We start from the raw sequence: 21041 nt of genomic DNA, 5'->3' as shown, positions 1-21041 counted from the left end.
GTTTTAATTCATCGTTACTGATAGAGGATGATTTTGTTAAATTTATGGAAGATCAGATCGTTTTTTTCTTAAACACAAATGAAACATCTGAAGTGTCATGTTTAACTGTTTGGGATGCTCTGAAAGCCTACCTCAGGGGACAGATAATTTCATACACTGCAAATATGAAAAGGAAGGCATATAAAGAGCGAAAAGATCTAATCAACCAAATTAAAGAAATTGATCAGCAGTATGCTCTATTTAAAAACCCCGATCTGTATAAAAAACGTGTAGAATTGCAAAGTAAGTTTGAACTTATCTCAACACATGTTATAGAACGTCAATTATTAAGGAGTAGGAGCCAATTTTACATTCATGGTGACAAATCTGGGAAACTTTTAGCTAGTCAGTTAAGAGGATTTAGAGCACAACAACACATTACAAGAATTCGGATGGAGGATGGTACCATTACTACCGATCATTCTAAAATTAATGATGCATTCAGGAATTTTTATTCTCGACTATATACTTCTGAGTTCCCTAAGGACCATAGTTCAGTTGAGAATTTCCTGACTCAACTAGATATCCCAACACTGTCCCCTGATTCTAAATTAAAATTAGAAGGGCCCATATCACAGGAGGAAATCATTTCAGCTATTTCATCATTGCAATCTGGTAAGTCCCCGGGTCCTGACGGGTTCCCTGCAGAGTTTTTTAAATCATTCTCCTCATACCTTGCACCACAACTAGCTTCGGTTCTATCTGAATCTTTTCAGCAAGGTAAGCTGCCCGCGTCATTTAATGAGGCTCGCATCACCCTCATAGCAAAGAAGGATAAGGACCCAACAGAGTGCTCTTCATATAGACCAATCTCTCTTCTTAATGTGGATGTTAAAATCCTTGCTAAAGTCTTGGCTCGTAGATTAGAGATTGTTTTACCCTCTATTATATCTGAGGACCAGACCGGTTTTGTTAAAAATCGTTTTTCTTATTTTAACATTAGACGCCTTATGAATATCCTGTATACACCATCAGAGGGGATCCCTGAGTGTGTCCTTTCTTTGGATGCTGAAAAGGCTTTTGATCGTGTGGAATGGGAGTATTTATTTAGGGCTTTAAAAAAATTCAATTTTGGTCCAAGTTTTATCACTTGGGTTAAATTATTATATTCAAGCCCTAATGCCACAGTTCTGACAAATGCTCAGCAGTCTCAACCATTCAGCCTTCAGCGGGGAACTCGTCAGGGGTGTCCTCTTAGCCCATTGCTCTTTAACCTTGCCATTGAGCCACTAGCAATTGCATTCCGCAGTTGTAGGGACATATCTGGGATTTGGAGGCAGGGAGAAGAACATAAAATTTTCCTTTCAACATAGTGAGAAATCAGTTTACCTATCTCGGTATTACAATCACAAGAAAACATAAACACCTTTTTAAAGAAAATTTTATTAGGTTGTTGAGCCAAACAAAAAAGGACTTGGGACACTGGTCACCACTGTCCATGTCCCTGGTGGGACGCATTAATGCCATTAAAATGAGTGTTCTTCCTAAATTTTTATATTTTTTTCAGTCTATACCTGTTTTTATTCCCAAATCTTACTTTGGTGCTTTAGATTCAATTATATCCTCTTACCTTTGGAAAGGTAAACATCCACGACTGAATAAGTCCCTACTTCAAAGATCTAAAAGAGACGGTGGCATGGCTTTGCCTAATTTTCGTTTTTACTACTGGGCAGCAAACATTCGATCTGTCATCTTTTGGGCATATTTCCACAACCAACCTAATCGGCCTGCTTGGGTGGAAATGGAGATAAAGTCCGTAAAAAATCTCTCTGTCTCTGCACTCCTTGGATCTGCACTCCCCATCCCCTCAATTAAATCTATCAATAACTCAGTTGTTAGGCATACCTTGAGAGTATGGGCTCAGTTCAGAAAGCACAGCGGTCTTCTGGGCTTCTCTCTTTCCAGTCCTATTGTCTCTAACCATCTCTTCCAACCTTCCTTACATGACTCAGTGTTTCAGGAATGGTACAATAAGGGCATCAAGCTTTGCAAAGATCTGTTTGTTGATCATAAGTTTGCATCGTTTGAGCAGCTTTCTGAAAGGTTTAACCTACCCAATTCTCATTTTTTCAGATACCTGCAAGTAAGACACTTCATTAACTCTTTAATACCAAATTTCCCTGAAGCTCCTGATGTAAATATTCTAGATAATCTCCTATGTTTGTCCCCGTTATGTAAAGGCCTAATATCCACTATTTACGGTGGATTGATGGGTTTGAGTCACACCCCTTTAAGTAAAATTAAAACTGCTTGGGAGAAAGATTTAAATTTGTCACTATCAGATGATACTTGGAATTCAATTCTTAAACTTGTCAACTCAACTTCTTTATGTGCTCGCCACTCTTTGTTACAGTTTAAGGTTGTACACAGGGCTCATTTTTCTAAACTTAAACTTTCCCGTTTCTACCCAGGCATTGATCCTTGCTGTGATAAGTGTAAAAGTGGAGAGGCGTCTCTTATTCATATGTACTGGACATGCCCGAACTTGGAAAAATTTTGGAGGGATGTTTTTAAAACCTTGTCGTACATATTAAAATGCAACCTTGAACCAGACCCTCTGATCGCTCTCTTTGGTGTCACTGGAGAGGAAGACAAGTGTCTAACTCCAGCTAAACAGCGTTTGTTATCTTTTGCGACACTCCTGGCTAGGCGTTCTATTTTATTCAAGTGGAAGGATACCACGTCACCCACTCACGCCCAGTGGCTCAGAGATATTATGTCCTGTTTGTCCCTGGAGAAGATTCATTACTCAATCCGTCATTCAGACTTGAAATTTCAGCAGGTGTGGGGGCCCTTCCTTCGCTTTTTTCATATACATTAATAGTTCGATTCCATTCTTATTTAGTTGTTTGTCTGTTTGTTTTTTTTCTTCTCTTTTTTTTTTTTTTTTTTTGCACGCAGAACTAAAAAACTTCCAGCTCCACACATGCGTACATATATATATGTGTGTGTATGTGTGTGTGTATATATATATGTTTTTTTTCTATTTTTCTTCTTTTTTTTAGATGCCTGGCGTCTAGCCTTTCTTATACATGTATAGCTGGCTTGGAGTCAGGGAGGGTTGGGGTGGGTGTTATAGGGCTTATAAGAGGGTCATAGAATCTATAGTATATTGAAACTTTACATGTTTACCCTGTTATATCCCTGTTTAAAATCAATAAAAATATTGTTGAGAGAGATAAAGGGGTGGGTGGGGTTAGCTCAAGTGCCAGACTTATTTTGACAGATGCCCACTGTATCTTGCGTTCTTTATTACACTGTAGCATTCCTAATTTTCATGTATCCAATTATATCCCTATAATATGACAGATACTAATAAAGCTAGAAGAATGGAAGGTTGCCGAGTCAATTTCATGACTTGGAATGTTAAATCGCTTAATCACCCAGTGAAACGCAAAAAGGTATTTGCACATTTAAAGCAACATAATGTGGATATTGCCTACCTTCAGGAGACCCATTTGCGCACTATGGATCTTTTTTGACTTAAAAGCAGTTGGTCGGGACAGATATATCACTCTAATTTTAACTCAAAGGCTAGAGGGGCTGCCATACTTATTAATAAAAATATACCATTTACAATGACTAAAACAGAAATTGATCCATTCGGGCGTTATGTCGTTGTTGTTGGACAGCTGTTCTCGTTTCCAGTCATCTTGGCCAACATTTATGCACCAAACTGGGATAATCCTGCCTTTTTTCTTCACCTTATTCTTGGTGGCGATACAAATTGTGTACTTTCCCCTGTTTTAGATCGTAGTTTGCCCAAAGGGGTATCACTGTCCAGGTCGGCTCGCTCAATTAAACTCTTTCTTAAAAACTATGGAGTGGCTGACTTATGGCGGTTTCGTAATCCTACCTCAAGAGAATACTCATTTTTTTCCCCAGTTCATAATACCTACTCCCGTATAGATAATTTCTTTCTGGATAATAGACTTCTTCCCCTCGTTACTAACTGTGGTTATGAAAGCATAGTCATTTCAGATCACGGTCCCTTAGCCATGACAATGTGTATTCCTGATACACAGACCAGCTATCGCCCTTGGAGACTAAATCCTCTGCTTCTGTCAGAAAATAATTTTATTAAATTTATTTCTTCTGAGATTGCATCATTCCTCGAGATAAATCAAACGCCAGGGATGTCCTCTTTAACTGTTTGGGAGGCGCTAAAAGCATACTTAAGAGGCCAGATAATATCATATTGTGCAAATAAAAATACAATTAACACTATGTGCCTCAAAGAGCTGACAGATGAAATACAGAGGATAGATATGCTTAACAGTCATACGCCCTCTGTGGATATGATGAAAAAGCGTATATTATTACAAACTGAATTTGATCTTCTATCAACGCGGCAGGTAGAATATCTCATTTCTAAATCACGGCATACATGTTATGAGCACGGGGAAAAGGCTGGGCGATTACTTGCTCATCAGTTGAAGCAAAAAACTGCCAATCAGACAATCTCTGCAATTAATGATGAGCAGGGCTGCAAGAATACTGATAGCTTAAAAATTAATGCATGTTTTGAGAACTACTACCAGTCATTATACACCTCTGAGGCTTATGAGGACCCTTCTTCCTTGGAGGACTTTTCTGGAAAAATTCACATTCCCTCCGTCAATCCAGAGCTGGTTGCTGGGTTGGAAAAAGACCTTACCGTCGAAGAGATTAGTTTAGCCATTAGATCTATGCAAAGTGGCAAATCACCGGGACCGGATGGATTTCCAACAGATTTCTTTAAAAAATTTTCGGATCAGCTCTCTCCTTTATTGCTTTCTGTTTATGAAGAATCGCTCCTACTGAAATCCCTGCCACTAACTACGCGGCAAGCAGTTATCTCTTTAATTCTTAAAAAGGATAGGAATCCCCTAGAGTGCAACTCATACCGACCGATTTCCCTTTTAAATACTGATGCCAAAGTGCTGGCTAAGGTCCTTGCGCGACGTTTGGAAGGGGTTTTACCATCTATTATATCCCCAGACCAAACAGGGTTTATTAAAAATCGTTATTCTTTCTCTAATGTCAGGCGACTTTTAAACATTTTCCATAGCCCCTCCCCGCCCGGTGTGCTGGAGATAGTTCTTTCATTAGATGCTGAAAAAGCATTTGATCGGGTGGAATGGGACTATCTTTTTGATATTTTGGGGAAATTTGGTTTTGGGCACAGATTTATTGCTTGGATCGGACTCCTTTATACAACTCCGCTAGCTGCTGTCCGGACTAACAATAATATATCTGCTTACTTTGAGCTCCATCGTGGCACGCGACAGGGCTGTCCTCTGTCCCCACTCTTGTTTGCAGTAGCAATGGAACCGTTGGCCCTAGCCCTGAGGCAAAGGGCTGATATCGAGGGCATTCAGCGGGCGGGGCTGGAGCATAAAGTCTCATTATATGCAGATGATATGTTGCTGTATCTATCAAACCCCAGCTCAAGTCTTCCTAAATTGTTGAATTTACTTACCGAATTTAGTAAAATATCTGGATATAAAATTAATGTTCAAAAAAGTGAATTAATGTCTATTGGTGATAAAATTAATTTGTCTTGCTTAGGCTCAGTCCCTTTCAAAATTAGTCATAATAAATTGAAATATTTGGGTGTTTGGATTACACGCAGATATAAAGACTTATATGTAGCCAATTTTCAGCCCCTTTTATCTAATTTGAAATATGATTTTGAACGTTGGGACAATCTGCCTCTTTCACTGGGTGGACGAATTAATACAGTAAAGATGGCTATACTGCCAAAGTTTTTATATATTTTTCAGTGCCTTCCATTTTTTCTAACTAAATCTTTCTTTTCTAAACTGAATAATCAAATATCATCATTCATTTGGAATAAAAAACCGCCAAGAATCAAACGAAGTATATTACAGAGACCGCGTTCAATGGGGGGGATGGCACTCCCGAATTTCATGTACTACTATTGGGCAGCCAACATAAGACCAATGTTCTACTGGGTAACTGAGGATGACTCATCCCATGCTTGGCCCGCTTTAGAGGCAGCGGCAGTTAGACCTACTTCGTTAATAGCTTTATTGTGTTCTAAACTACCATTTACACAGCCCATATCTAGCTTAACCTCTAACCCAATAGTTATACACTCAGTTAAGATCTGGAACCTAAAAACTAGATCAGTCTTATTAAAATGCAAAGGCAATTATTCTCTTTTTCAGCTTCAAAGTTTTTCTCTTGGCTGCAATCCTAGTATAAATCTAGCAAAGGATTATATGGGCTCATCTTTGGCTTCTGTATCTGCACGGCCGTCCAGACTCTGTGTCTAATACTAGATCAGTTGAATAACAGGAGCCTCCCTGATGCCCGCATAGACACAAATTATGGGAATACCCACATAGCGAGCTAAGAAGACCATAAATCCTAGATCTTTGACTGCTAGCACTGTGACTCTGGATATGTTTGTGTTTTTTAAATGAAAAGGATATTTCATTAATCTACACTGTTATTTGCTCCTGCATTTGTTCTATTTTCAATTGCATGTATATTTAAGGGTCATTTTATGCATTTGATTATCAACTGCATACAACAAGGATCCATTAATTTGTATTCCTGTTCATATTTTGATGTTTAAACAAGTTGGAAGATTTTCCAGGTATAGTTTATTACTAAAGACCAATTTAGTGGTACCAGTGGTACTTACACGTGTCCTACTTTCATACAATGACAGGCTAAAGGTGTTGAAAGATGGCAGTGTTTGTGAGTGTGAGTATGTAGAGTTTAATAGAGAGTTTAAACTGCCATCCTGTCATATATTTAAATATTTTTAAGTAAGACAATGTACAAACTGTTTTCATTGTTTCCACCTTTACTATTAAGTGTGCAATAGATAGAATACATACAAGCTGAAATGACTAAGTCTGTCTTTTTTCAGTATGTGGGTGTGTGAATTGTGATGGTTTGCAAAATGGTAATACTAAACTAATAATATACCTACAGTATTAAAGTACAATGATTGTTAATACTTCAACCAGGTCTCACTAAAATCCATGCATATTTGTAGACATGAACATGTGTGGGTGTTTCTTAACAGCAAATCCAGGAGTTAGAGGCAACCCTGTATAATGCACTGCAACAAGATAAGGTGATTAAATATGGTGAGCCACTAAATGAAATGCAAAGAGATGAGCTGCGCACAGCTGTGGAGAAGCTACGCCGCCAGATGCTGAGAAAGAGTCGCGAATATGACTGCCAGGTGCTACAGGAAAGAATGGAACTACTCCATCAAGCCCACCAGGTAACATGGCCTTATAAATACACATTTGAATTTCATGACAATAACATATATTTTGGGGGTTTGCCCTTTAACAGGAGAGAGGGTCCATTTGGTCAGCTCACCCACTATCTAAGCTATAAACTACCATAGATAACATTGGTGATTTATTTTTAAGGGCAGTAAAAACAAAACAAAGCCAACTTATTTGATATAGCTTCTTGTAGAGCTCCTACATATTAAGGCTGTTATTAATGATAAATTTCCTTATATAGTTTAAAAAACTCATTCACTCTAGCACTCTACTTATACATTAAAAACTCTCATCCAAAATGTACTTACTTATTTCCTGTCTAAGTTAAGACTTATGTGTTACAACAGTGTCTTAAACTTTTATCAGACTGTTGACCAAAAAAAATCTGACCAAGATAATATTGTCCAAGCTGCTTTATCTTTCTGCCCAGGTGCTTCCATCATTCCATCAGATGCTTTCCCTGATGGCTTGCCCAAATGTTTACTATATTGTACAGATGAACTATATATATATTACCAACATATTATTCAAAAGCCACGGAGGCCTTTAATGAAGTTAAAAGAAGTTAAGAAGCATCCGGGTGCTAAATGTTATTCTTGTGTAATGTAGGTATCAGCATGTGCCAGTAGAACAGGGTCTAGGGTTTTTGTTATTGGCCTACATTTGGACTGCTGCCATGGGTCAGGTTTCTTAACTAGGGGTTTGATAATTACTAGTTTAAAAGATTTATGTACTGTATGTACAGTGCTAAGGGATGTATTTCTAGAAGGGGTCAACTACGTCGGCTATTATCTATTTGAAAAAATGTGTAGGTCATGTACAATCATGTTCAAAAGTTACAAAGAAGTACCCCTCTTTAAATTTTATGTGTGTTTGTGTAAAACATAGTAAAAATCAACTGATTGTATCATGTCTTAGTATTAGGTACAACCTCAGAAGAATAACAACATGTAACTTTTTCCATTGTGCCGTTATTTATTAAACTAAAAAATTAACAAAAAAGCAAAAAAAACAAAGCAAAATTTCCTGCTTTCACAGGATTTAAGGGGTTATGTTGCAGCCAATCATCAACCCTTTATTAACTGATCAGCAGGTGTGCAGATCTCTGTAATAGCAGAAGTTTGGGCAGGACAAGTATGACTTGTTTGGAAGGGTTGCCAGGAGAAAGCTTTCTTGCATCTGAACAAATTACAAGGCTTATGGAACAATGTCTTTTGGACAGATGAGACCAAAGTGGAATTGTTTGACCTTAATGCCAAAAAAAACAATGTAATTTTAGCACAACCACCTCATACCCACTGTCAAGCATGGCAGTGGAGGGGTGTTGAATGGGCTTGTTTAGCAGCCACAGACATGGGCACCTTGCAGTCAATAAGTCAACCATAAACTTTTCTGTATGCCAAAGTCAAAAGTGGGTCGTGCAACAGGACAATGGCCCACTAGTAAATCTACATCAGAATGGCTAAAAAATGAATTTGACTGTTTCTAACAGAACCTTAATGATTACTTCAAGTTATTTCTGCTTAAGGTGTACCTACAAGCTACTGAATTATGTAGGGTACTTAGTATTGCCCGCAAGTGTTTATTTTATTTATTTTTATTGAGTAATAATACAGTCAAAAAAAAATTTTTTAATTGTTTTATTTTCTTAATACTAAGACCTGCTACGATCAGATGATTAGATAATTTTTTTTGAAACAGTATAAATATATGTAGATGTTGGTCTAGTCAGTACACACATGGGGAAACAGACTATGGAAGTTTCCCTTAATTGACCAGTTACATACTGCATTTAATGTATATATAGAAAAAGGACTCTATTTTTGTCTCCATTTCAGGAGTAGGAGTAGGAGTAAGAGCTAATTATCAAGATTCTTAAAATAGGAAATATCCTATCTCCATCAAAATGTAGGTGTTCTAACTGGTTAAGAGTGGTAAGGAATTGGCGTTCAGGTACAGACGAGTGTGGAGGAGAGAGACGTTTTAGTAACAATTAGAGATTGTAAAGATATTACAAAAATTTGGAGTCCTTTTTCTTTTTTTATATATACATTGCATGCGGTATGTATCTGGTCCATTAATTAACATTCTGTATGTTGTCTCTGCAAATGCTACTGTACATTTTTTTTTGTAGCAGCGAAGATGCAGCTTCGAAACAGTGACACAACCTACAGCTTTGGAAATAATAAATTAAATTCTGCTCTTACAACACCACAGATCATACACAGATTCATGCATCTGCCCTCCACACGGCATGAAATCAATATAAAACAAGCTGCATTTATGGAGATGTGGGCAACATCCATGGCACACAAATTAACATAATTATACTTGCATATATGTGCGTCTATAAAGCTTTCACACAACTGCCACTGATTTCACCATTTTGATTTTTCACCATATAAACCTACATAAACTTGTCAAAACAACACCCACTATAACGCGCAGCCTACTTTGAGGCTCTCGTTGTTGTAAAACGTCACATGCTTTCCTTGGCGCAATCCTACTCCTCGCTCAACTCTGTGCTAGGAATATTTTCAGTGATCTTCGAACTCGATTCCTACAAGTGATTCTGAGATGCTCAGTCAATACGGGCCCAGATCTCAGAGCTGTGTTTTCTGCAGTGTTACTGCTGCAGGACGCACAGCTGATGCATTTATGGTTTTGAAACAGTTGCTACTGCTTCCTCAGTGTTTAACAATGTTAAAGGGAGAGGGAGAAAGCCCTGAGAGAAAGTGTCTGAGTGCAACAACCTTGATAGCAAAACTACTTTGGCCCACATCTGGCCCAGACATTTTCCAAGATCTGTAACAGGTCTGGTAACAAGATTTGGCCCAGCCTATTTTTGCACAATGGGCCAGATACAGCACTAATCTGTCCCACACATCTGATGTGAATCTGTGCCAGAGCTGGGCCAGGTCAAATTTCATTACATTTTTTATTGCTGTGTGATTGCTACACAGTAGCAAAATCACACTGGCCCAGATATTTTCCAAGATTTGGCCTGGCTCATTTTTGCACACTAGACCAAATAAGGCACAAATACAGTGGGGCAAAAAAGTGTTTAGTCAGCCAGCAATTGTGCAAGTTCTTTTACTTAAAAAGATGAGAGATGCCTGTAATTTTCATCATAGGTATACCTCAACTATGAGAGACAAAATAAGAAAAAAAAAATCTAGAAAATCAGAGAAATCTAAGAATTTATTTGTAAATTACGGTGGAAAATAAGTATTTGGTCACCTACAAACAAGCAAGATTTCTGTCTCTCACAGACCTGTAACAATTTCTTTAAGAGGCTCCTCTGTCCTTCACCTCTTACCTGTATTAATGGCATCTGTTATCAGCCACAACCTCACTTACACTCCTAACTCCACTATGGCCAAGTCAAAGAGCTGTCAAAGAAAAAATTGTAGACCTGCACTAGGCTGGGAAGACTGAATCTGCAGTAGGTAAGCAGCTTGGTGTGAAGAAATCAATTGTGGGAGCAATTTTTAGAAAATGGAAGACATACAAGACCACTGATCATTTCCCTCGATCTGGGGATCCATGCAAGATCTCACCCCGTAGGGTCAAAAAGATCACAAGAACTGTGAGCAAAAATCACAGAACCACACGGGGGGACCTAGTGAATGACCTGCAGAGAGTTGGGACCAAAGTAACAATGGCTACCATCAGTAACACACTGTGAACTTAAATCCTGCAATGCCAGACGTGTCCCCTTGCTTAAGCCAGTACATGTCCAGGCCTGTCTGAAGTTTGCTCGAGAGCATTTGGATGATCCAGAAGAAGATTGGGAGAATGTCATATGGTCAGATGAAACTAAAATAGAATTTTTTGGTAAAAACTCAACTTGTCGTGTTTGGAGGAGAAAGAATGCTGAGTTGCATCCAAAGAACACCATACCTACTGTGAAGCATGAGGGTGAAAACATCATGCTTTGGGGCTGTTTTTCTGCAAAGGGACCAAGACAACTCATCCGTGTAAAGGAAAAAATGAATGGGGCCATGTATTGTGAGATTTTGAGTGAAAACCTCCTTCCATCTGCAAGGGCATTGAGGATGAAACGTAGCTGGTTCTTACTGTCATTCAGCATGACAATGATCCCAAACCAGCGGTGTGCCTGGGCAATGAAGAAGTGGCTTCGTAAGAAGCATTTCAATGTTCTGGAGTGGCCTAGCCAGTCTCCAGATCTCAAGCCCATAGAAAATCTTTGGAGGGAGTTGAAAGTCTGTGTTGCCCAGCGACATCTGCAAAACATGTAATGCATGTATGCCTCTCTCATCTTTTTAAATTGGAGAACTTGCACAATAGGTGGCTGACTAAATACTTTTTTGCCCCACTGTATGATGATAATGGTAAGTATTGCTGATTAATCTTTTAATTATTTTTATTGAGGGTCATTTCTAATACATATGATAAATTACCTCTAACCTCTATATACATTTATTTGCTAAACATTTGTGCATGCAGAGGGGTGCACAAATCTTTTTCCACTAATACTGTAGTCACTTGAGAACGATCATCAATCTACGAGTTCAGTCATTACCACACTTGGTTTTCTGTTTAAACACAGAACAGGTGTCTTCTGATTAGACAAAGCTGGTAAATTATATACAGTGAAACCTTGGATTGCGAGTAATGTGGTTTGCGAGGGTTCCGCAAGACGAGCAAAGATTTTTATTAAATTTTGTCTTGAAAAACGAGCAAGTCATGTATCGCGCATGCGCTTCTTGTTTTGACACTGAGTGTTTAGTGATCACAACTGAGCCAATGGTTTTTCTCTCTCTTGCACTGCAGAATTGTGTATAATCGTCTCCCCTGTTGGGTCTTAGTGTGCGTCTCTTACTGGTATAATCAACATCCGTGTACACGTGTACTGTTTATTGTAACACTGTGACCATGTGTGTGTGCGTAAAAATATTAAATTTTGTTCTTATAAGCATGTGTGTACTCCATGCGTGTATTGTTTCTCATAACACGTGTGTGCGTACGTGTAAAGCAAAAGAAAGTCTCATTACAGAGGTTAAAAATCCATTTCCTCCCTTTCTGTTTCAGCGTATCGTTATGTTTATGCGTGCGTAATTTGACACCGTGACCCTACACACACACACACACACACACACACACACACACATACACACACACTCTCTCTCGCCTTGACACACCCTGCTATGCTTCACACACACACACAAAACACACACACACTCTCTGCTCTACACAGAAACACTGCTCTGTCGCGATTCTTTTCAAAGTGCAGGTTCATTTGTTTGTTTGTTTTACTTTACAGCAGTGATTCCGTTATTATGCACTCAAACGAGTGTCATTAGTGATGTTCCCTACCAATTTTTCCGACAAAAGAGTCTTTCTGTTAATGTGTGTGTATGTGTGTGTGTTTGTGTAAAATATAAAAAAGAGAGAAGAAAGGTTTATTGTGTAAGATGAGAAGGGGAAGACAGGAGGGGCTGAAAATAAGAGTCTCCTCTTAGCTTCAAACACATGCACATCCAGCGCCTACGTGCATAAACGTAAACACTTATCTGTCGGGTTTTTTTTTTTACTTTTTTTAAAGGTAAAGTGCAGGGTAATTTGTTATATTATTATTTTATATTTCGTTTTAATTATTTTTATGTATTTTATTTTTTTGTCAGTAGAACAAATAATTTGAGTTTCTATTATTTCTCATGGGAAATATTGCTTTGATTTACAAGTGTTTTGGAATATGAGCCCACTTCCAGAACGATTTATGCTCGTAATTCAAGGTTCCACTGTATTTTTTTGTTTTGCAGTAGTCTTTACTGAAACAAAAAGGAAAAGATCTCTGTAATTGTAAAGATATCCTTTAATAGCATTACACATAAGCTTACTGAGCTGACTACTTTTAAAATTTTGCTAAAATATTAACAACCACTGACAATAAAATGCAAGTAACAACCTCTTTATTGTATTAATTGTATACACTTGCTATGCGTTTTCTCTAACAGTATAATAAATTGTATTCGTTTTTTCTCTTACCACAGAGAATCAGAGACTTGGAGGATAAAACGGATATACAGCGAAGGCAAATTAAAGATCTAGAGGAAAAGGTGAGCTTATTTACTTTAATTTTTATTACTTTTTAAATGATTACTTCACTAGCAATTCTAACACGATTAAAAAAGATTAAAACTAAAAATATGTTCTAATTCATGAAATCAGTGTTTATATTATTTCAGGTTAAAGCCCATGCACATGTCTGCCTAACTTTTTTTAAATATAAAAAAATTAAATTTTGTATGGTCGAGTATCTCACGCCTCGTCAGTCAGACACACCCCATGTTCAGTAAATAGTAAATCACATATGAGAAATTGAAAATCAGATCTTGATCAGATCAGGATAAGGTTGTTTTAAAATGACTCCGGCGTATTAAAATTTACTTATAAATACCACTTCAGCACTGTTATTTAGTAGTAAATATATTAATAATATATTATATAATAATATATCATAGCTTTTCAAAGTAATATCTTTTGGTGCATGGGTTTGTTTTTGCATTCAGCAGATTTTTAATAAATGTTGACTTGGAAAACGAACAAGTCTTGGTTTACGAGTTCCGAGTATAGTGTATCATACATGCGCTTCTTGTTTTGACGCAGAGCGTCATTTAATCACAACTGAACATTTTTTCTCTTTCTTGCACTACTGAATTGTAGGTAATTGTCTCCCCTGCTGGGTCTTAGTGCGTGTCTCTTACTGGTATAATCAACATCCGTGCACGCGTGTACTGTTTATTATAACACTTGACTACGTGTGTGTGCATAAAACATATTTTATTTTGTTTCTGTATGCGTGTGTGTAGTGTGTACAGCGCGTGTGTAAAGCAAAAGCAAGTCTCATTAGAGAGGTTAACTGAATATGCTCCATGTGTCTGTGTCCGCGCGTTGCATGGGACACCCTTTTGAAACACGAGCCAGCTTCAGGAATGAATTATGCTCGTAATCCAAGGTTCCACTGTACTGCAAAAGTTTCATTTGATTCAGTCATGTGGTTGATTTAAGACGTGTCCGCAGTTAAAGCATGCTCAGTATGCTATGAAAACTGTTTATAATCTGGAACAAAACTGCTCATATCTTCAATTCTACCTAACAAGGTAGTACAGTGGAACCTTGGATTGTGAGTGTTTCTCAAGAAGAGTAAAAATTGTAAATAGATTTTAACTTGGCAAATTAAAGATCTAGAGGAAAAGGTGAGCTTATTTACTGTTAAAATACATTCTTTGTTTATTACTGTTTAAATGATTACTTCATCTAGAAATTCTATCACGATTAAAAAAGATTTTAATCTTGAGCAATACGAGCAGTATTGAGAGTGATCGTAAACCCATGCTCAGTCTCAGTATGTGTATAGTCAACATCCGTGCGTGTACTGTTTACTATAACACTGTGACCAAGTGTGTGCGCTTTTCTTATTTTGTGGGGTTTTTTTGTGTGTGTGTGTGTGTGTGTGTGTAAGAAAGTCACCCTACACAGTAGCTTCATCCTCCTCTCCTCTATCTGGCTCTGTTGGCAACCTGGTTTATGTGTGTATGTGTGTATTTATGTGTGTGTGCACATGTATCTGTGAAAGTCGTCCTTTCCTCTGTCTGGTCTTAATCACTACAGCCACTGTTGGTAGGCAAAAAAAAATTATTAATTAAGCTAGGAATTTTTTTTTCCGAAAAGTTCGCGAGATCTCGCAAAAATGTTTGCAAAATCTCGCAAAATGTTACTCAGATATTGTTAAACAGGCATGGAGAAAATTATTAAGTAGAATTCTGAATTATGAATAGCTGAGTTTTACATTCAGCTTGGCCTAAAATATAAAGACATATTCAGTATGCTCAGTACTCGGAGCTTGCACCTTCCGTATTTTGGCGCCGGAAATATGAGTCACATGGTCTCGATTTCTTTTCCTCCTTTGTCCCTTTTTTTTCTCTCTCCAGTATGTTTTTCTCCTCGCTTCTCATATCCCGTTTTTTTTTTTTTTTGCCTCGCTTTTTTTTTTTACCATGGTGGAATTTTTTTTCCTCCAAAGTTTTTTTTTTCCCTACCCATGTCCCTTTAGGGGCTCCGTACTTTTTAAAGGTAAAGTTCAGGTTAAATTGTTTTATTTTAACTTTATATTTTGTGTTAATTATTTTTACAGTATATGAATATTTTTGGGTTGTGGAACAAATTATTAGAGTTTCCATTATTTTTTTATGGAGAAATTTGTATTAATATACAACCATGCTTTTGGAATGAATTATGCTCGCAATCCAAGTTTTAATTGTAATTTTATTAAATTCTCTCCTGCCAGTTTTGCGTAATTCTGTGACAAACTGACTTAAAAGACTTACATACAGACATACTATACAAACCAACACTTTTCTAATTTTCTGGTTTTGGATCCTCCAATGTATAATAAAGATATTGAAAGAGTGAGTTCTGACCAATGTACAGACAAAACCTTTCTTTTATTCATATATTGTAGGTGCCTGTAATTGAGTCCTGCATTTCTTTTTTAACTTCTGTTTATCTGAGATTTTTACACATCTCGTTTTTTAAATATATATACAGTGAAACCTTGGATAACGAGCCTAATTCATTCCGGTAGCAGGCTCGTATTCCAAAACATTCGTAAACCAAATTTAATTTTCCCATAAGAAATAAAGGAAACTCAAATTATTTATTCCACAGCCCCAAAAAAGAAATACATATAAAAAATTAACACAAAATATAAAGTAAAAATACACGTCAGAGAGGCTGAGGGAGAAAATGGATTTTTAAGCTGCTAAATGAGACTTTATTACACAATAAACCTTTCTTATTTGAACTTTATATAAACACGCATTAACGGAAAGACTGTTTTGTCTAAAAACTTAGCAAGGAACATAACTAATGACACTCATGTAAGCGCATACTAACGGAATTACTTCTGTAAAGTAAAACAAACAAATGAACCGGCACTTTACCTTTGAAAAGAATCGCAACAGAGCAGTGTTTCTGTAAAGAGCAGTGTGTGTGCACACACACACAAACACACACACTCTAAACACGCGCGCACGAGAGAGAGAGAGAGAGAGTGTGTGTGTGACCCCCCCCCCGCATGATGTTAAATTATGAGCGAGCACACACACAGGCTGAAACAGAGGGGGAGAAAATGGATTTTTAACCTCTAATGAGATTTTCTTTTGCTTTACACGTGCGCACACGTGTGTTATAAGAAACAGTACACACGCGCTGTACACACATGCTTACAAACACAAAATAAAATATGTTTTACACACACACTCACACACGGATGTTGAATATATCAGTAAGAGACGGGCACTAAAACACAGCAGGGGAGATGATTTAACCACAATTCTGCAGCACAAATTGTTTCTTATAACGTGTGCGCATATGTGAAGCAAAAGAAAGTCTCATTAGAGGTTAAAAATCCTTTTTCTCCCTCTCTGTTGTTAACTGTGTGCGTTTTGTGTGTGCGCGCATATTTTGACATTGTCCCGGTGCACACTCTCTCTCGCCTTTACTGTGTGTGTGTTCTGTGTGTGCATTATGTGTGTGTGTGTTTCTCTCTCTTGCGTCTCTCTTTCTCTCTCTCTCTCTCTCTCTCTCGCCTTTACTCTGTGTGTGTTTGTGTGTGTGTGTGAAGCAGCCTTCTCTGCTTCACACACACACACACACACACATACACAAAGACACTAAAACTAAAATAAAATTAAATACATCACATATAACAAAACATAATTACCACAAATAGGCTGTAAATCTACCTTGAGATTTTTATAGTACGCCTTGATGTGCCTTTTCAGGTTTGTGGTATTTTTTCCAGCAATTGAGTGCCCCACTTTTTCCCTCCAATATTACTACACATCTGCTTTTTTTCTCCAGTAAATTATAAAGAAAATAAGCCCAAATATCAGCTCTTCTCTTTGGCCTGTGTAATACTGCTGTCATGACGAAGAGTTAAAGATGACTGAGCTTGTAACATCTTGTCGCTGTGCTCGCAAACTACTACTGATCTGCCGTGAGCTATGACATGGGAAATACTGCTGCTCATGCCATAATAAATGAACACCGTATTGCAGAGGATTGTGACAAAAAATAAATGTTGACGAAAAAAATCAGCATAGATGCTTTATTAGTTTTTATTTTTTTAAACCACATTTAGTCTTATCTAATTCCGGCAACAATATTGCATGCTGATTTCGTCACTGTCACAGTTCATTGATATCTGTGACGTCTCGTCATTGTCTCGTCTTAGTCATAAGAAAAAAGGTTGTTAATGATATGACAGAAAATATTCGTTGATGACCTTTTTTCTTATGACTAAGATGAGACAATGATGAGACATCATGGAAATTAATTAATATTGTTAATATTAATTAACTATTGTCTGAGAATGTAAGATTTACACCGCGCTAGTATTGTTTGGTTTTCTTAGCAATGAGAAAAAACCTGAAATCATTCATTTTTAATGAATAGGCTTTTTTCATTTTTTCATTTGTTTGCTTATGAGTTGTTCAATTGTGTGATTGTTAGATCTTGGTTTTGAATCAAAGTCTAAATGTTGTTGTCTCAATAGAAGTAGTTGTTAAACTTTAACCCATGAGGTGAGAAGGAAACAAGGAAACACTAAGCTATACTAAGTCATTATACCATCTTTTTCAGCTTACATTGGCCCTTATTAGCCTTTTGATTGTGAGCCTGCAATTACACTTTTACTCTGATCCTCTCATGTTGACAAGTCTTTCTTTCTGTCTTATTTCTCTCCCTGTTCCATGTTGGTTCTCTCCAGTTTTTGTTTCTGTTCCTTTTCTTTTCTCTTGCCTTTATTCTTTGGCCATAATGTCTATGACATCTGCTGCAGAGGTGAGTTAAATTACACAACTTTAAGGTCTTCCCCAGCTTATGAGGGTCTTTGAAATTACTTTCCTGAGATCTCTAGTTGTTTTCAGCATTTTAGTCAACTAAGATAAAATTAGTGAATCTGAATCAGAAAGAGTTTTATTGCCAAATACGCTTGCACATACAAGGAATTTGTTTTTTTGTGACAGAGCTTACAGAACAAAACAATGACAAGACAAAACACCACCACAACAAAAAAAAAGTTACAACAAATAGAGTAGGATGTGTGTGTTGTTGTTTTTTTTTAAAGATAAAGGTTAACAACAAATAGAGTTTGTGGGATTCTATCAAATAAGTTAAATAAATATCTGTGATATTTAACTTATCTGATAGAATTCCACACCCTACTATACTACTATACTAGATACTAGATTTTGTGTTTGTACTATTTAAACATTTGAAGTATGTAATACTATCTTCATTTACTTCAGTAAGTACACAACCTACTGTAATAATAATCATTAAGTTATCAAACATTTTAATGGTTTTGTCAAAGCTTGTCAGTTAAAAATAAAGATTATTGGTGAGAAACACTACACATGACTTTTCTTACAAATATGTCAGTTATCCTAATTTCTGCCTTTTTGTTTTGTTTGTTTTTACAGGCAACCAAGAATTCTTGTGTGAAACTACAGAGCTCTTCTTGTGACAGTAGAACAGTACAACTGAACATTTTTCTTTTTCCTGTTGTTGTTGGTGGGCGCTGTTGGAAATGTAGTGCTTGTTTATACTAGATACAGTGGACTTGCCCTCCAAAGTAAGGAAGCTTTGGATTACCTGGCAAAATAACAAACCCTGAAATAACACAAACACTGTGTCAACAAATTGCAGGTAAACCAAACCAAAATGAGGAGGACTTCACAGTTTATCTCTGCCATGCAGGGGATTCGCCTTTCCACCTGCCTGTTGCATCTTTCACCAGAAACTTCATCAGACTCTCTGGTAGAACATGTCAAACCTCTTATACTTTTTTCTTCCCACCCACACAAACATACATATAGAAACAAAAAGTGCAATAGACATTATTATTTACATTCATGCACCCCCAGAGTTATTACACCTGACTCAGGTCTTTGTTTTCTGGACTCATAAGAACAGATTTGTCTCACACTGACTGAAAAGGAAATGCTGAAAAGGCTGCATTCAGTGCAGACCTACTGAAGTACTCAGTCCAGTCAGTGCAGTTCCTCAGAAAGCAGATCACTTAAAAAATTGTTTTTTAAAGTAACTGTTATTATTGTGCACATGAGCCCATATATACCAACATTTCCTGGTCAATAATCAAAAGTGTATTATTAAAAGTTATCATTATTTATCACATGGTAAAATTTGTTGATATGTACATTGGTTAGAATAATTTCTTCTAGCTCTGTTCCCTCCCAATGTGAATACACCCCTTTCTATACAGCTTGAGCAGTAGCATCTCTCCGCAATTTATAATTTATTGATTGATTGTTGTAGTGACACCTGCAAATAAAATTCAAAGATCCTCTGCTACAGTATTTCAGTAGAGGTTCTTCTTCCTGCTAAACCTGTAATGGGAACCCTTTTTTTTAAACTCTTTTAGAGAGGAATAACATTAGCCTACCACCAAAAGCTTCCTTAGCTGGTTTGTATGGATTGAATTGTCCCAGCTACCCTTAAAGTTTGTTCTAATGTGCTTGTAAATATGTTTTTGACCATTGGATTCGGAATAATTAAAATCTAAATACCTCTTAAGCAGTGATGCAGGATCTCTTTTGCCTTTTAGGATTTCTTTTTAAATGAGTAAACTATAACTCTGTCTCTACTAACATGTTTATGAGGCCATTCAAACTATCAGCAATTCTTTTGCTTATTACAATATCATTTTATAATATATGTCTTAGCCCCTTCAAGTGGCATGGAATTAAAGTGCATTATGTTAAATGAGTCTTCATATTAGATTAATTCATTGTGGGTTGTCCGTGATTTGGACGAAACCTTTTGATGTTATAACATGATCATTAAACACATTTTATCGTACACCTTGAGGTTGGTAATTGGGCAGAATTGTTTTAAACATGAACAGAATTACCAGATTACAGTAAATGAATTTGAACTTTCGTGTCAAAGCTTATGCATCAAAGAATCCTAACTTGACACTTAACACTTTTAATCCTTTTTAGCAATTTCTTTTTGCTGAGGATACCAGCAGTTCCCTGATGAAGACTTGTGTACCAAATTGTTCATAGCAATTTCAGTCAATAACTATTTGGGCGTTTGCAGTCACAAGCAAAAAAGGTTGTACCAAAACTGTATCATTTAAGTCCAAAATTATCATGATGAATATTAAGTTCAACCATTCTTAGCAGTCACATGTACCCATGTACCTGGGTCAAGTTCAGCAGCTGTAAGTGGTCTCCCTGTGATGAGAATTCTAACCAACAGTAGGTCATCAGGATAAATAAGGAAGGTCCAGAGGGACCACTAGTATCCCAGGAGTTCCATGTGTAGCTCTCAAAGTGGAGGGACGAGAGAAAGAACATGGCTGAAATCTAAACACCAATTGGAAAACTATTCCATGACTTCTTTATTGAAGGAACAGACAGCCTGAGTGTTTTGATCAAAGTAGTCACCTTTGATCACAGTAGTAAGAAGTACCCCCTTTCAAGTTCTATGCTTAATTTGGACTGAAATGAAAAGGTACACACAAGTGCTGAAATTAATAAAAATGAGCTATTCACTCATGTAGCTTAATGAAGTATTAAATGTTTTTTTGTATATGAAATTATATAACTACTACTATTTTAATTTGTTACTGTAATAATTGTATGTTCAATTATAATTTTAGCACATTATAACAACCTTAATTAC

General features: G+C 36.9%; 1 protein-coding gene across 2 annotated transcripts in view; it reads left to right on the top strand.

Moving 5' to 3' along the window:
* jakmip2 (janus kinase and microtubule interacting protein 2) overlaps positions 1-20227 on the top strand; it is a 66109-nt gene extending 45882 nt beyond the window's left edge. The window contains exons 19-22 of one of the 2 annotated variants that reach the window (XM_053478396.1): positions 7085-7288; positions 13316-13381; positions 18097-18170; positions 18812-18957. In XM_053478396.1, the coding sequence (XP_053334371.1) occupies positions 7085-7288; positions 13316-13381; positions 18097-18147 (321 nt within the window). In that variant the 3' untranslated portion in view covers positions 18148-18170; positions 18812-18957. Of the gene's footprint in view, positions 1-7084; positions 7289-13315; positions 13382-18096; positions 18171-18811 lie in introns of both variants that reach the window. The other variant, XM_053478395.1, reaches the window with a different exon arrangement.
* Positions 20228-21041: the final 814 nt, after the last annotated feature.

This window comes from Clarias gariepinus, chromosome 19, assembly GCF_024256425.1.
Source record: "Clarias gariepinus isolate MV-2021 ecotype Netherlands chromosome 19, CGAR_prim_01v2, whole genome shotgun sequence".
Taxonomy (NCBI): domain Eukaryota; kingdom Metazoa; phylum Chordata; class Actinopteri; order Siluriformes; family Clariidae; genus Clarias; species Clarias gariepinus.
The sequence above is the reverse complement of the archived record's forward strand: the minus strand, read 5'-3'. Positions and strand labels throughout refer to the sequence as shown.